Source organism: Dipodomys merriami, unplaced genomic scaffold, assembly GCF_024711535.1.
Source record: "Dipodomys merriami isolate MVZ:Mamm:240054 unplaced genomic scaffold, mDipMer1.0.p SCAF_49, whole genome shotgun sequence".
Taxonomy (NCBI): domain Eukaryota; kingdom Metazoa; phylum Chordata; class Mammalia; order Rodentia; family Heteromyidae; genus Dipodomys; species Dipodomys merriami.
In genome coordinates, this window is record NW_027206057.1 from 9,490,462 (window position 1) to 9,505,420 (window position 14,959).

Below are 14,959 nucleotides of genomic sequence, written 5' to 3' on the forward strand. Positions count from 1 at the left end.
TGTGTGTGTGTGTGTGTAATAAATGTAGCTTATCATCCAGTGCTGCCATTTCCACAGACCTCAGAAATGTCTGCACAGTAGACTGCCTGTCTGATTCCTCTGTGGATTGCAGCACTTCAGCTTTACAAGTGCTGCATTCCCAAATTCTAGACATCAAAGCCCAAATGCAAAAATGTAGCAAAACTTTTTCCATCCGGTTTTACACATCTATAATGGCCAAATGGGATGTGTTGAGAAGATTTAACTGGTGGTGGGCGTTTGTGGCCCCAGGCCCATCCTAACAGTGCCAAAACCAGTTGCCACTATGTAATTATTCTTTCCTGTTCTTTTTTTTTTTTTTTCTGGTCCTGGGGCTTGAACTCAGTGCTTGGGCACTGCCCCTGAACCTCTTGTGCTCAAGGCTAGTGCTCTACCATTTGAGCCACAGCACCACTTCTGGCTTTTTCTGAATAATTTATTGGAGAGATAAGAGTCTCACAGACTTTCTTGACCCAGCTGGCCTCAAATTGTGATCCTCAGATCTCAGCCTCTTGAGTAAGATTATAGGCATCAGCCTATCAGTGCTGGGCTTGGTTTTGGTTTTTGATACAGAGCCTCACTATGTAGCCCAGGTTGGCCTTGAAGAACTCATCATCTTCCTATGTCAGCCTCCCAAGTATTGAGATTATAGGTCTGCACCGAACCTAGCTCTGTCACTGTATATTCTTGTAGTTCCATAGGGAGCCCTCCCTCCCCCAAACCATACATAACTCACACACTGAAAAAATCCATGTATATATGATATATGTTCACACAATGCTGGAACTTTCATTTGGATAAGGAAATCTACCCTCCAGATGTCTTCAGATACGATTCTAGGCATCTTGAAGGCATTGTGATGACAAGGCTTTACTTATCCATGCATTCTGAGCAGAAATTCCCAATCATTTGTTCCTATTTCTCACTTACCATTTCTGTCCCCTATTAGAGATAATCAGAAAATAAACTTGTCTTTTACTAGTAACTTTCAGGGGCCAAGAGAAAACGAGGATACAACTCAAATGTTATTTGCTAGCTAGTACATTGACTTTCTTCCATATGCCAAGTCAGAGGACTAGACTTTGCCAAGTGACAGAAATGGGAGGTATGTTCAGTGAGCTAACAATATTTGATAGTGTGCCCAAATATGCATCCGTGGCAGTACTATTTGGAAACTTCTAAGAATAAAATCTGATTGCCTAAAAATATTTAATAATACTATATGTGGATTCCTATTTGAGAATAGTGGGAGCAGTAGTACAGTTAACATTTGATGTTATCAAGCTTTTATCCTAAAATCAGCCAAAAAAAAAACAGGCTGATGGATCTAAATCTATCTTTAAGGCTTAGGTTTAACAGAAAATAATTGGAAAGTCAGGTGTGGTAGTGATGCATACCTGTAATCTCAGCACTCACAAGACAAAAGTAGGAAGATTCAAGTTGGAGGCCAGACAAGTTGGGCTACATAGTGAGTTCAAGGCCATCCTGGATTATATAGAAATGCACCTCAAAACATTGTATGTCTATCCAGGATGATCTCTAAACAAAACAAAGTAGGGGAAGAAAGAATTTATTTAAATTATGTTCCTAATGTGTCATCTTTAGAGACAGAGAAACTGTATTACAGTAGTAGAAAGATGCAAGAAAGTATTTCAGTAGTATTTGATTGGCAAAAAGCATTCAACATGCAAATGGAAGTATATATTGATGATATTTTGGCCCAACTGGCTGTTAATTTCTGTACTAATTTGTACATGCCTTTAAGTCATGCATTTATTTTTCATCTCAAAAAGACTGGAACTGGGGGCTGGGAAGGTGGCTCAGTGGTAGAGTGCTTGCCTCATATGCATGAGGCCCTGGGTTTGATTCCTCAGCACCACATAAGCACAAAAAGCTGGAAGTGGTGCTGTGGTTCAAGTGGTAGAGCATTGGCCTTGAGCTAAAATGCTGAGGGACAGTGCCCAGGCCCAAAGTTCAAGCCCCACGACCAACAACAACAACAACAAAAGACTGGAATTGTTGGGTGAAGGTGTGACTCACCTCTAGAATCCTAGCTACTAATCTGAGATCATGGTTTAGTGATCACTCAGGCAGAAATGTTTATGAGTCTCTATCTCTAATTAACCCTCAGAAAGCCAGGCTGGAGATTTGGTTCAAGTAGTAGTAGAGCACTATCTGTGAAGAAGCAAGCTGAACAAACAGAGTGTTCAAGCCACAGTACCACCAAAAATAAAAGACTAAAGCTATTAAAGACTTAAGATATATTTTCCATAATAATGGTGAAGGACTTTGACCAGATAAGAGAAAGAAAACACTATGGCTTGATGTTAGGAATATAGCTCTCAGAAGAAGGCCATCTTATAATAGGTGGCCACAGGAGGATTATTAGCAGTATTAAGGGATTGTTGAAATTAGAGATTATGAATATATGCTTTTAAAAAATTACAGGATTGACTGGTACTGGTGGCTCACTATATTCCTGGCTATACAGGAGAATGAGACCTGAGGATCGTGGTTTACAGCCAGCCTAGGCAGGAAAGTCTGTGATCTCCAATTAAATACCCCCAAAAAAGCCAGAATTGGAGTTGTGACTCAAATGGTAGAGGGCTAGCCTTGAGCAAAAAAAGCTTGGGGACAGCTCTCAGATGCTGAATTCAAGCCCCAGGACCATCACACATACAAAAACTTGTGAGATTGCCAGAAGGTTGTTCAAAACATGTTGGCAAGTGCAAAATCTGGGAGTAAGGACGCATGCCTGTGGACCCAGCTAATTGGAAGACAGAGGTGGGAGAATCACACACAGTTCAAGGGTGGCCCTAGCAAAGTTAGCTCAAGACTAACCACAAAACAAATAAAAAGCAAAAAAATCAGGGATCTGGGGATGTGGCTTAAGTATCAAGAACTTGAATAGCAAGCATGGCCCCTGAGCGCAGTCCCAATCCCAAGTCCTAGAGGCAGCCAGTGCTAGTGGCTCATGCCCATAATCCTAGCTGAGATCTGAATATCACAGTTCAAAGCCAGCTCAAGCAAACAGATCCAAGACTTATCTCTTAATGAGCAAAAAGCCTGAAGGGGAACTATGGCTCAAATGGCAGAGTACCCAACTTGAACAGAAAAGCTAAGGGACAGCGCCTGTGTGCCGCTGAATTTAATCCCCAGTACTGGCACAAAAAGAAATACTGATGTAGAAGAGAGTGGAAAGTATGGCAAGCTCATGGCTACTTTAGCTGGAAGAGTCAGGAAGTAAACTTGACCTGAGATGAAAAGAATGGGAAAGAAACAATCCCACTAAGATCTGAAGTGACAGCATTCCTAAGGGAAAATGAGAGGAAAGTGTTTCTCTTGCTTACACCCAAACCATTTGTTTTCTCCTGTAGTGCTTGATACAGCTGTATCCATGCAATAAACACTCTGAACATGTATGAGGTTACCTGGGTGCTGGCAGAAGCTTTGGGATGATGAGGATTTCAATGAAAATGCTTAAATTAAGTAGTTTTCCTCCTCCCACTGTTTCTTTTTACTACCTTCTTTTATATAATGAGAAGAAACAGTTCGGGTGCATTTCCATCTGTCTTTGTCATTTTCCACATGAATACAGTATGAATAAAAGTTATTTTATTGTCTTCCAGGGATCTCATAACATACTTTTAGGACATACCTAAGTCAAATGCTTCACTTGAAAGTATCTTTTACATTATAAAATAGTATTTATGATTACAACTGAATGAAATTGTTTACTATGTTGGAAAGAGAGCACAATAATAATACATTGAGCAATGAATTTTTAAACCTTAATCATTTTGTCCTCTTTTTCAGGGCTTCTTCTACTAGAAGCAAGATGGCTGAACTCAATACTCATGTGAATGTCAAGGAAAAGGTAAGATCAAGTTATACGCTAGCCCTAAAAAAAACTCCAACCTGGATAATATAGTCTCTAGCTTGTGCTGGTTAAAAACTGAATTACAGTGGAAAAAGGAAAAATGTTTTGGTCCGATACATAGTAAGTTTGTCTCACTGGTAATCTATTTAACAGAATCCTAGGTCCCATTTACTGTCTGTATGTTAAGCATGTTACAGTTGTTTTCTTCATCATAACCTCATGAAGTAGATACTATTTTCCCCGCATTGTGGAAATTAAGAAACAAAGAAGTGACATGATTTTGCTGAATTCCCATAACAAATAGAGAACAGAACTGAGATATCAACTCAGACAGTGGCTCTTCTCAACCACCTCACTGGGTTGCGTATAACAGCTGGGGTATTGTATTTAACTCTCCAGAAATGGTCTCATCTGGAGAATCAATGCTTCATCTCCTGGTCCTCCCGTAAAGCATTTTTCCCTGAGAGTTTCTAACTCAGAAAATCTCTCCTCCTCATTTGTTGGAGGCTGACCTAGGCCCTTTCTGGTTCATGAAGAAGCTTTTTCCACCTAGGGTCACATCCCTCTCTTGCTGATAGGCGACTTTATTCTGTTAGGTCTTAACCATGAACTATAGACTATGTAGATAAGTCTGTCTAACCCGTTCTCTTGGCATCATAGGAACCAAGACCCTAGAAATGCTTTATCCATGGTCACTCAGCTGAATAGTAGAGTCTGGCCAGGAGCCTAGGCTAGCCCATATGCATGCCACCTCCCCTAGGACCACCCACAGCCTCCACTAGACTCCTAACCACTTAATGATGGGAGTTTATCTCTCATATCTTTGTATCTACACTGTACAAATATACAGAGCAAAGATGAGAACTAATACTTGCAGAGTCCTTGTTACATTTTCTTTCGTTTCTGCAAATATATGTGCAACTCAGAACTCTTCTGAATGCCAGCAGTTTGGCAATGAACAGATAGCTGAGGTTCCTGTTTGTACAAAACTCACATATAGGGCAGAGAAGCAGGAAATAAAACCCCAAAACACATAAATGAGCACAGTCATTTCCAGCTGTGATGACTGGGAGGAAAACAAGATGAGGAAGAGGGGGACTACTTTATTTTACATGATGTGATCAGAGAAGCACTCTTATAGCAGGTGATACTTTTAAGCTGAGATCACAGGTGATGAGAAAGAAACAACCATGAAAAGATCTGAGAGCTGGGAACTCCAGAAAGAGAGCAAAGCAAACAAGATACTTAAGATGGGCCAGGCTGTATGCATTTGAAGAACAGGTGGCCATTGTGGTGGGGGTAGGGGTGAGAGGTGAAAGGCATTTGATGAGAGAGATGAGATTGGAAAGTACTACTTCACTGAGGCACATTGATCTCCAAGGGACCACTGGGAGGATCCAGAGCTCTTTGTATTAGAAGGGGAACAAATACATTCTTATCCTACAAATGTACATTTTTAAACAGTCTTGACGAACAGCTAAAGGAAATTTAGCATTTCCTTCAGTCATGAATGTTGGCAAAGAAGAAAAATAAATTAGTAGTAGTAGTAGTTGTAGTGATGGTGGTGGTGGTGGTGGTGGTAGTGAGCTCTGAAACTTTGACAACTAGAAATACCACTTACTTTTGGTATGGATATTCTGATGTATTATTTGCTCACTCCTTCAAAATTACTGTAATTCTAAAACCTGCTGCTGCATTGTTATTGGATGTGTTAATAGAGAAGCACACATATTATGTAGCATAAAATTTGTTTTTTATTAATATATGAACCGTAATTCAGTATGAGTAGTTTCTTTTATGATTATAGGCATTTTACGACATGAATTTTAACACATTATTGTGAGAAAGTCCCCAAAGCTTTCACCAGACTACTGAAGGGGGTCTCTGTGTATCAATAGGTTTAAATCATGAAAGAGCCGTAGAGAACTATTTCCAGGGCAAAAGCAAGCTGGTGTAAGCAGGAGAATAACTTAGACAAACAAATTTTTAAAGTCTGTCTATCCTAGCTTTACCAACGGCTCTACTACGTGTAACTCTTCTCATTAAGTAACTTTGTTTCACGAGCATACTGAGGCTTGAGGTTAAACTTAATTTGTTCCAAAATCACACTGGAAAATGTGCAGGACCAGTGATTTTGACTTAGTGGTACCTGCTAGTACCTGAGCTGGGTTTATCCCACAAATGCTCCCAGAACATGAACAGATGTCTTTTTTTTGGGGGGGGGGTCTGGTTATGGGGCTTGAACTCTGGGCCTGGGCGCTGTCCCTCAGCTCTTCAGCTCAAGGCTAGCGCTCTACCACTTGAGCCACAGCGCTACTTCTGGCTTTTTTCTTTTTGCTTATTTGGTGCTGAGGAATCGAACCCAGGGCCTCAGGCATGAAAGGCAAGCGCTCTACCACTGAGCCACCTTCCCAGCCCATGAACAGACTTCTTATCCCAAGGCTTTGAGGACATAATTCAAGCCGACTTCCAATTCTGGAGGCGTCTTATGTGCTGTCTTAAAAACTGATGCAGATACTTTTACAGTATTCCATAGTGCATTTCATGTATTAATTTTAATGTAAAAAATGTTAGCTTATTGATCATTGAGTAAAGCAATAGCTGACTCTTGTACCCCTTTGATATCATGGCTCCATCTTCTTGATTCACAGTCATACATTCAAGTGAGAATATGTATTTCCCAGTTTGAGAAGCTAGGGTGGGCACTACAGGGCAGACCAGGGGCTGGTCCCTTTCCAATGAACTGTCTGTTGATAGATTGAACAGCTTCTCATGATGGGCTGTGGGAAGGAAAACACTTTAAAAAAAAATCAGATTTTTAGCAGTTGATCCCTGAGACATACAGCTAGTGGACAGACATATATGGCAGGCTGAGTAGTCAACATTAGAATATCTTATTGAATACAGAGGGGGCATTGAAGTAGTAAGAGGAAATAAGTGGATCTGTCAGCACACAGGCCACGGTGGATCAGTGTGAAGGTTTCTGCCTCAGGTACCACATTCATCCGCTCACCATGAGCACTGCCAAATACCTATGTGAAGATTAATGGTAGAGGTGGGTATGGTGGCATACAGAAAGCTGAATTAGGAGGATATTGAATGCAACTTCACCCTGGGCTATATAGTGAGACCTTGTCTTAAAAAAGAAATAATAGAGTAATAGTAGATGTTTTGGTCTTGAACTTCAGTAACTTATCAAAATGTTGTCAGTATTTTCAGTATTTTCAGGAAGGATGATGTTTGGGTTTTTTTTTTTTTTTTGTAAATATTGTGAATCTGGTTGACAATGAAAGTAGAACTCCATAACTCAATTAGTGAGTTGTCTTCCATGTCAAGTGGTTAATAGGTTTCTGAACTCAATAAAGAGAACCATAATAGACAACTGAAAATTCTGATCATTTATAATTCTACATTGATTTATCTTACTATACTTTCTTTAGTTATTAGCTTTTATGGCCTTTTTTATGATTAGTTTGTTTCTCAATCTGTCACACAAAGCAGTGACATTTCAGTTCTGAAAATTAAGAATAATAACAACTGTTATATCTTAAATTACAAGCTTTTGAAAATTAGAAAACAGAACCGTGTAGTCTTTTTGATTCAGTAACTATTTGAGTGCCATGGAAAATTAAATAATACAAATCTTGTGTGTGAAAACCAGGAATGATGATATGTACCTATGATCCCAACATTTGAGATGTTGAGGCAGGAGGACTATGAATTCAAATCCAGTCTAGGGTATATTGTGAGTTTGAGGCCAGTCTGGACTACAGAGAGAGGCCCTGTCTTCAAACAAGCAAGCAACGAAGATAAAGGAGTCCTTCATTTATTTCTAGCGGGTCCTTGATCAGATGGATTGAATAGGAGTAGTGCTATCATGCAGAAATAATTTTTATTCACAAGGAAGCTTTTAGCCTAAAGGGAGAGCTCATGAAGTTTAATGATAAAGACAAATGAAACTTACAATAGATTCTGTGAGTGTTAGTTGAAAAGACCTGCATACTGTTGGGTCACAAATGTAAGGCTATAAATTGGAAATGTGATTGGAGTTAGTGTTCCTTCTCTTAGGTCACACACACACATACACACACACACACACACACACACACACACACACACACACACACACACACACACACACACACACACACACACACACACACTCACCCTCTCTCCATGACTGCACCCCTATCTTCTTTTACAGTGTCACCTGCTGCCAGCTCTTCACACATCTTTAGCCCCATTATCCTGACCATGAACTTGTTTCCCTTGGTGCCATTGCAAAGGCACTTTCTGTGTATAAGCTGTCCTCTTCAGAGACCTGCCCTCCCCTCATCCAGTGTTCCTTTCAGGAACCTGTTCAAACCTCAGACCTGTCCTGACCTAATTACTTCCCTTCCTCTGTTCTCTCTGAACATTCTCTGCATGTTTCAGAGCAGCTGTTATTCCCTGTCAGATAAAATTGTTAGTGGTCTGTCTCCCAGTGTAAGACTGGCTGTTTCTTGAGGGTAGGACTGGATCTTATTTTATCCTTGGGTTTAACTCATAGTTGACTTTACAGTTAAGTGTGAGATAAAAGAATGGGTAGTAAATTATCTAACACTTCTGCTTGAATATTTAAGTTCTTTAAAGACTGAATTTCCTATTCATGATATTCTGTAAAATCTTGTCTTCTTAAAAACTGAAATGCAGGTTAATGGAAATTTCACCTCATTTTAGTACTCTCTTTGCCATTAAAGCATGTTTTAAATTGCTTCTAAAAACAGGGACTTAGGTTGATGACCCATGGTTCTGCAGAAAAGTAGCATCTTTGTGAGATAATTATCAGACATAAGTTGTCTCAGGTCAGTTTCACAATAACAAATGAGATTGTTAGGTGAGAACAGTCAAATTCTGCTGCACCCGAATATTATTTTATTTAATAAATCCCCAAATGTATTTTATTAAAGAGAGCTATCATAACAAAAATTTAGGGCTAATTAGAGCTCTTACATTTAGGAAATAATTTACTTTTTACTGCTTTTCCTCTAAATGATGTAGCTTTTTTTTAAAAAAAGAGAAATTAAACATTAGAAACTCATAAATGAATTAGTCAGCAGTGACTATTGGATTATTCTCGCTTGGAACACTTGAGTACCAAGCTAAATAGACTTACAGATTTTTAAATGTGATTGTCAACAAAATAGAAAAGGGTTATTAGAAATAGTATAGACAAAATATAATTTTTATCAGATTTTTTTCATGCATTTTTGTGAGCCAGTTTAAGTTGGATTGAATGCAGCAGTGAAGCTTGGTGTTGGAAAATAAAAGGCATCCTTTTAAAAAATAAGGTGAATTAAACTTATTAGGTATCCAGTGTAGTAGGAATCTCACTACAATGATGAGTGGACCCTTAGCCGCAGTGGGATACCCAGTTCCCTGGGAAAATGGTTTTCCATGAGGTCAGGTTATAGGAAGTACATGAAGCTTGGAGACAGAAACAGGGGCTATTAGCCCCCAATTACTAGTTAAGCAACTTGAGCACTTAATTTTTCTGGCCCTCAGTTTCCTAGTCAGTAGATTGGGCATGATTGTAAAACCTACCTCACGGGATCATTAAATCCACTACTAAGTTTGGAAATGCTATTTGAGCTCTTACCAGTATCAACAATAAAGGATCTGGGAGAGCTCATCTGGTTATTTTATCATTAAAGGGTGGGAAAAGGAGTTCTAATTAACATTTGTTTGGAACTTAAAATATACATTCTCACAGAGCCAAGATAAGGGGAAGGGAAGGAAAGCCCAAATGAGATAAAGAACATAAAACTAGACTTAACTTTTGCAAAGAACATAAAAGTAGACTTAACTTTTTTAAACTTGTATAGCTATTGCTGCACTTCACTAAAAATAATTGCTCCTAGACAATATGATGATACAGAAATGAGGAGTAGCTCCATCTTTGCTGAGCTATGCTGCTTATTGCAAATGGTCTTTAGAGCTGTTACAGCTATCTAGGTAAATTGCATTGTAAACATTGTAAACAATAGTCGTATAGTGACATTAAAATGAAGCGTGGTTGGAAGAACTACCCTCATCCACACCAGTTATAGAAAGGTGTTATTATCTGTGTTTCTGAACTTCTCTGAGATTGAGGGTGTTCATGTTTGAGGCCAGGAGTCTGTCTACAACAGGTGGACAGATGTTACGTTATTTACAAATAAATATATTCTGTTTTATCATTTTTCATGTAACTGTGAATATTAAAATATCATTCAGATCTTTATATGGAATAGAATACAGTCAGAAAAACCCAAGTGTTTGATTAAAAAAATTTTAGCAGGATCAGAGAGAGTACAAAAGAAACTTGTTAGTGTGTATCTTTGAAATATTAACTTCATTTAGTAGAGAAGTCATTTCATGAGATTTAGGATGTGTTTTAATAATATATATTTGTTTTGAAAGACCAAACCACAGCCAGCTTGGGGAAAATCACAAGTTCATAATTTTTCAGGAATGGTTGTGTTCATTTAGTCCAACCTTGGATTCATACTGCAAGAACACCAGCTACTCGGCCTTCAGATTTCACTATGGATCAATTCTTGTCATCATTTTCTCACAGGAAAGGGTCATTACATTACCCTTTCAAAGAAAGGAGAAACATTGACAATAGTTATTGCCTAAAATGCTTATGTACAGAACTGCTATTATTGTTGCTTGGCAACTAGAAGAGATTTGACAAGGAGTCTAAAGGAACTGAATGAATAAATGGAAATGTCAGCTTCAGTTACAAGGGATAAGAAGAAATTTACAAGTGCAGGATTAGCATTACATTGCCGTTTCCAAACCATATGATTGGAATGCACAGTGTTTCTGCCCTGCTTTTTCTCCTCCCCCTAGGCTTTCCTCTCCCAATTTATCATCATATATAGTCCCTCTTGCACTGTGGCTGAGACATATGCAGAAGATAGATGGTTAATGCTAAAGAATACAAGAGCATGTCACAAATGAAATCCTTTGGAAGCAGGAAAAAGTAACCTCTAGTGAAAGTCCCTTGGAATTAATAGCTACTTTACCAACATTCTAGTTATTTTCTCACAATGAGATCTTTTGTATTAAATTATCCAATTTTTGCAATAAATGACAGTGCTTCAGCAATGGTTTGTTCTCTTTTGACCTTGCACACTGAGAATTTGTCAACACAGAGTACATCGGCAGACAGACAGATTGACTCAGTGCTTAAAACTGCTTGTATTACTCTGTGTGTGTGTCTGTCTGTCTGTCTGTCTGTGTGTGTGTATGTGCGCGCGTTCATGCATGCGTGCGCGCACTGGTCCTGGAGCTTGTACTCAGGGCGTAAGAGCCGTCCCTAAACTGTTTTGCTCAAGGCCTATGCTCTACCACTTGACCACAACTCTGCTTTTGGCTTTTGGGTGTTTAGTTGAAAATAAAGAGGCTCATGGGCTTTCCCAGCTGGACTGGCATTGAACTGTGACCCTCAGATCTCAGCCTCCTAAGTAGGTAGGATTATAGGTATGAGCCACTGACACCTAGCTGCTTATATTATGATGATGATGATGATGATGATGATGATGATGATGATTATGATTGTGATTATTAAAGCTACGTTGTATATTCCATTTCCCCACAACTTGATGACAAATTCCTTATAAGGAGATAAGGAATTTAAATTTATTTTTTATTTGCATGCATACAAATCAGTATTTATTTATTTATTTTTAGGAATTTTAATTTATATGTGTACTTAATAGCTCCTACAACATTGACTTTATGCCCCCTTGAATTGCTAATTTATCAATATTTGGCTTAGTAAGTTAGCCAAGATTCTGTAGTAGCAATTATAGTTAAATGTGAATTGAAAAAATTAATAGGGAGAAGAAGGAAGTGGGTCATGCTTCCTTTGGTATGGGCGAGTATTAGAATATCAGGGAAATGACAGGAATAATTAGAAAAAGGAAAGAAACCCACAATTGTGTTGATTTGAGTCTCCTAAGAAGCAGACACCAAGATGAGATGGGATTAGATGAAAGGTATGTTGGCACTAGAGGGGGTTGTGCTTGTAAAAGAAAGCAGGCAGAAGCCACTGAGAACAGCCTTCAGACTTCCATGCAGGTCTGACATCTTCTAACAGAAGGAGAAAAGAAAATCAAGCAGAGTCTCAAATTTGAGATTGGGAAGTAGAGGTAGGAGGATTGAGGTCCAAGGCCAGCCTAGCAAAAACCCAGATAAAAACAAAACTAATACTAAAAGTAAAAGGTCTAAAACCATGGCTCAAGTAGTGTAAGGCCTGCTTAGCAAGCATGGAAGCCAAAGCTCACACCTTAGGACTGCCAGAAGAAAAAAGTCTCTAGCAGTTCAGTGCTAAATTGTCAACAGGCTGGTGAGGAGTGTTCAGGCCAAAGTTGCCAATTGGAAGAGAACTCCCATGTCCCTCCAGAAGCGAGCATCACTCATGTAGGCTATTTCAGTCATTGACCAGCACATGTAGTAAGAATATGATGAGATGCCCATGCAGTAGTGGGGCCAGGTAGAGTACCTAGGCAGACTGTGGTTAATGTTAATTGTAGTTCTCATAGCAGATTTTTATCTATAGCCTCCACAATACAGTATAGTAAAAACTGTGTATGCTCTTCCTCCTGTGGTATATCCCTATTGTCACTCTATTTGATTTTGGTACCTTGCCTCTTGTATATACATTTATCTAATCTGGGGAGGGGTAATAACAAAATGCCGAAGCAAGGACACAGGATGACCCATTGCAGCAATGATACCCACAAGACACTATGTTGGAAATGAACTTTACAACTTTTGGTTGGGGGGGAAGAGTGAAGAAGGTGGGAGAGAATAGGGTTAATAGGAGAAACAGGATGGGGTAACAATGCTCAACAAGAAATGTACTCATTACCTTGCTGATGTAACTGTAACCCCTCTGTACAGCATCTTTACAAGAAATAATTTTTTTAAAGAAGGAAAAATGAGGGGTATGCTAGCATAACCGTACGAGAGGTTATTACACACATTAATCTGTAAAAAGTCACATATTTTTAAATAATATGTGCAAGAAATGTAAATATAGTATCCTACTATATTTACTATATTTTGTGGCTTATAGGTAAAAAATTTTTTGCCTTTAAAAAAAGAAAAAAGGTAAAATCCATATGTTGGAATTCAATTATATGATAAAAATGTGAGATTTTTATGTTTGTTGACAAAAATGAATTTTAAAAAAGTTTGAGAACCAAGGTTCTACCGTATTTAGTAACCAAAAGAACATCAATTGTAGAATTTCCTTTCCCTTTGAAAACTGGGCCATATTGCCACTAGTATTGGGTGTCTTCTCTTCTCAATTCTAGGTTAAACAATGATTTAGTACACTTAATTTGTAGCTCCATTTCTCACGTGATTAAAGTAAAAAAATGAGATGTGTTAATTCTCCTGAAAAACTGTCTTTTGGTACATACGTCAACTCCTTGGCTTCAGTGTCTTTATCTGCAGTGAGAGAATTCATGTGAATGAATGATCTCCTGAATCCTCTCCAGTTCTAACACTGAGTGAATCACTGACTTTCTGACTTTGGGACTCTTCAGAATTCTTTTTTTTTTAATTGTGAAAATACCGCACAGAGAGGTTACAATTACATGGGCAAGGTAATGAGTACATTTCTTATCAAGCATTGTTGCCTCCTCCTTTGTTTCCCCTTCCCATCACTTCCCATCTTCAGAATTCTGCTTCTCAGTCTTTGAAGATTATTGTCCACAAAATGTTTTGAAATGATGATTGAAAATATCATAACAGTGTTTTTCTTTTTTATTCTGCTATGAAAATGTAACATGAGATTCTTTCTCCCTTAAAGTTATAGTATAAATATAGTGTTGTTAACTGCATGCATATTGCTTATGTCTAAGTGAAAATTCATACCCACTAGATAGCTACTCCCTATTTCCCACCTTCCTGGATCCTGGAAATCACCACCTTACTTTCTGATTTGATGAGTTTTTTGCCTTTTTTTTTAAACTTTTTGTAAGGAGTCATGTGTTATTTATCCCATCACTGGCTTATTTCCTTTAGCACAATGTTCTTAAGGTTACCCATGCTTTCATATTGTTGCATGCTGAAGAATTTCCTTTTTGTTAAGGCTGAAATAACATTCTATTAAGTGCATATATCTGTTCAACCATTAATGGACAATGTTAGTGTTTCATATTTTTTTTAGTAATTATGGTGACTTAAATCATTTGAGTAATTGGACTAACACTATCAATTCCTTTTATAGTCATTAAAGGAATAACAAACAGAATTATAGAGAAAATAAGATGTGGTCAGTTAGATGGCTATTTTGACAGAGATGTAAACCAGTTTAATTTTTGTTTAAAATTGCCCAAACCCAGCCAGGCACCAGGGGCTTATGCTGTAATCCTAGCTACTCAGGAGGCTGAGATCTGAAGACTGCAGTTCAAAGCCAGCCTGGGCAGGAAAGTCCATGAAACTCTCTCTCTCTCTCTCTCTCTCTCTCTCCCCCTCCCTCTTCCCCCCTCTCTCCTCTCTCTCTCTCTCTCTATATGTGTGTGTGTGTGTGTGTGTGTGTGTGTGTGTGTGTGTATGTTTATTGTAAAAATACTATACAGAGGGGTTACAATCACATGAGTAATGAGTACTTTTTTTTATCGAGCATTGTTGCCTCCTCCTTTGTTTTTCCCCTACCATCCCTTCCTTCCCAACCTCCTGAATTACTCCCCCTGCTGTCCCCCCACCAAAGTTGTAAAGTTTGTTTTCAACATAATGTCTTGTACATCTCATTGTTACTATGGTTCAACCTATAACCCTATTTAAGCATTTTGTTTTTTTTCTTTCCCCTCCCCAAATTAGAAAAATGTATATATAAGATGCAGGGCACCAGAATCAAATCCATTGAAAACAGGGGCCATACCATGGAGGAGGAACATACATACCAAAGAAACAACAACAACAAAAAAACACGTAGTACAGCTTTGTATGTCCCTCTCCCACGGTATAACCCCTGTTTTCACTGTATTTGATGTTGGTATAAGTTTAAATAGGGATACA

General features: G+C 38.5%; 1 protein-coding gene across 12 annotated transcripts in view; it reads left to right on the forward strand.

Annotated features, from left to right (window-relative positions):
- Spats2l (spermatogenesis associated serine rich 2 like) overlaps positions 1–14,959 on the forward strand; it is a 167,246-nt gene that overhangs the window by 79,299 nt on the left and 72,988 nt on the right. For all 12 annotated transcript variants that reach the window (XM_069995762.1, XM_069995763.1, XM_069995754.1 and 9 more), the window contains one exon: positions 3,835–3,895. In XM_069995762.1, coding sequence (XP_069851863.1) covers positions 3,857–3,895 — 39 coding nt within the window. In that variant the 5' untranslated portion in view covers positions 3,835–3,856. The remainder of the gene's footprint in view (positions 1–3,834; positions 3,896–14,959) is intronic.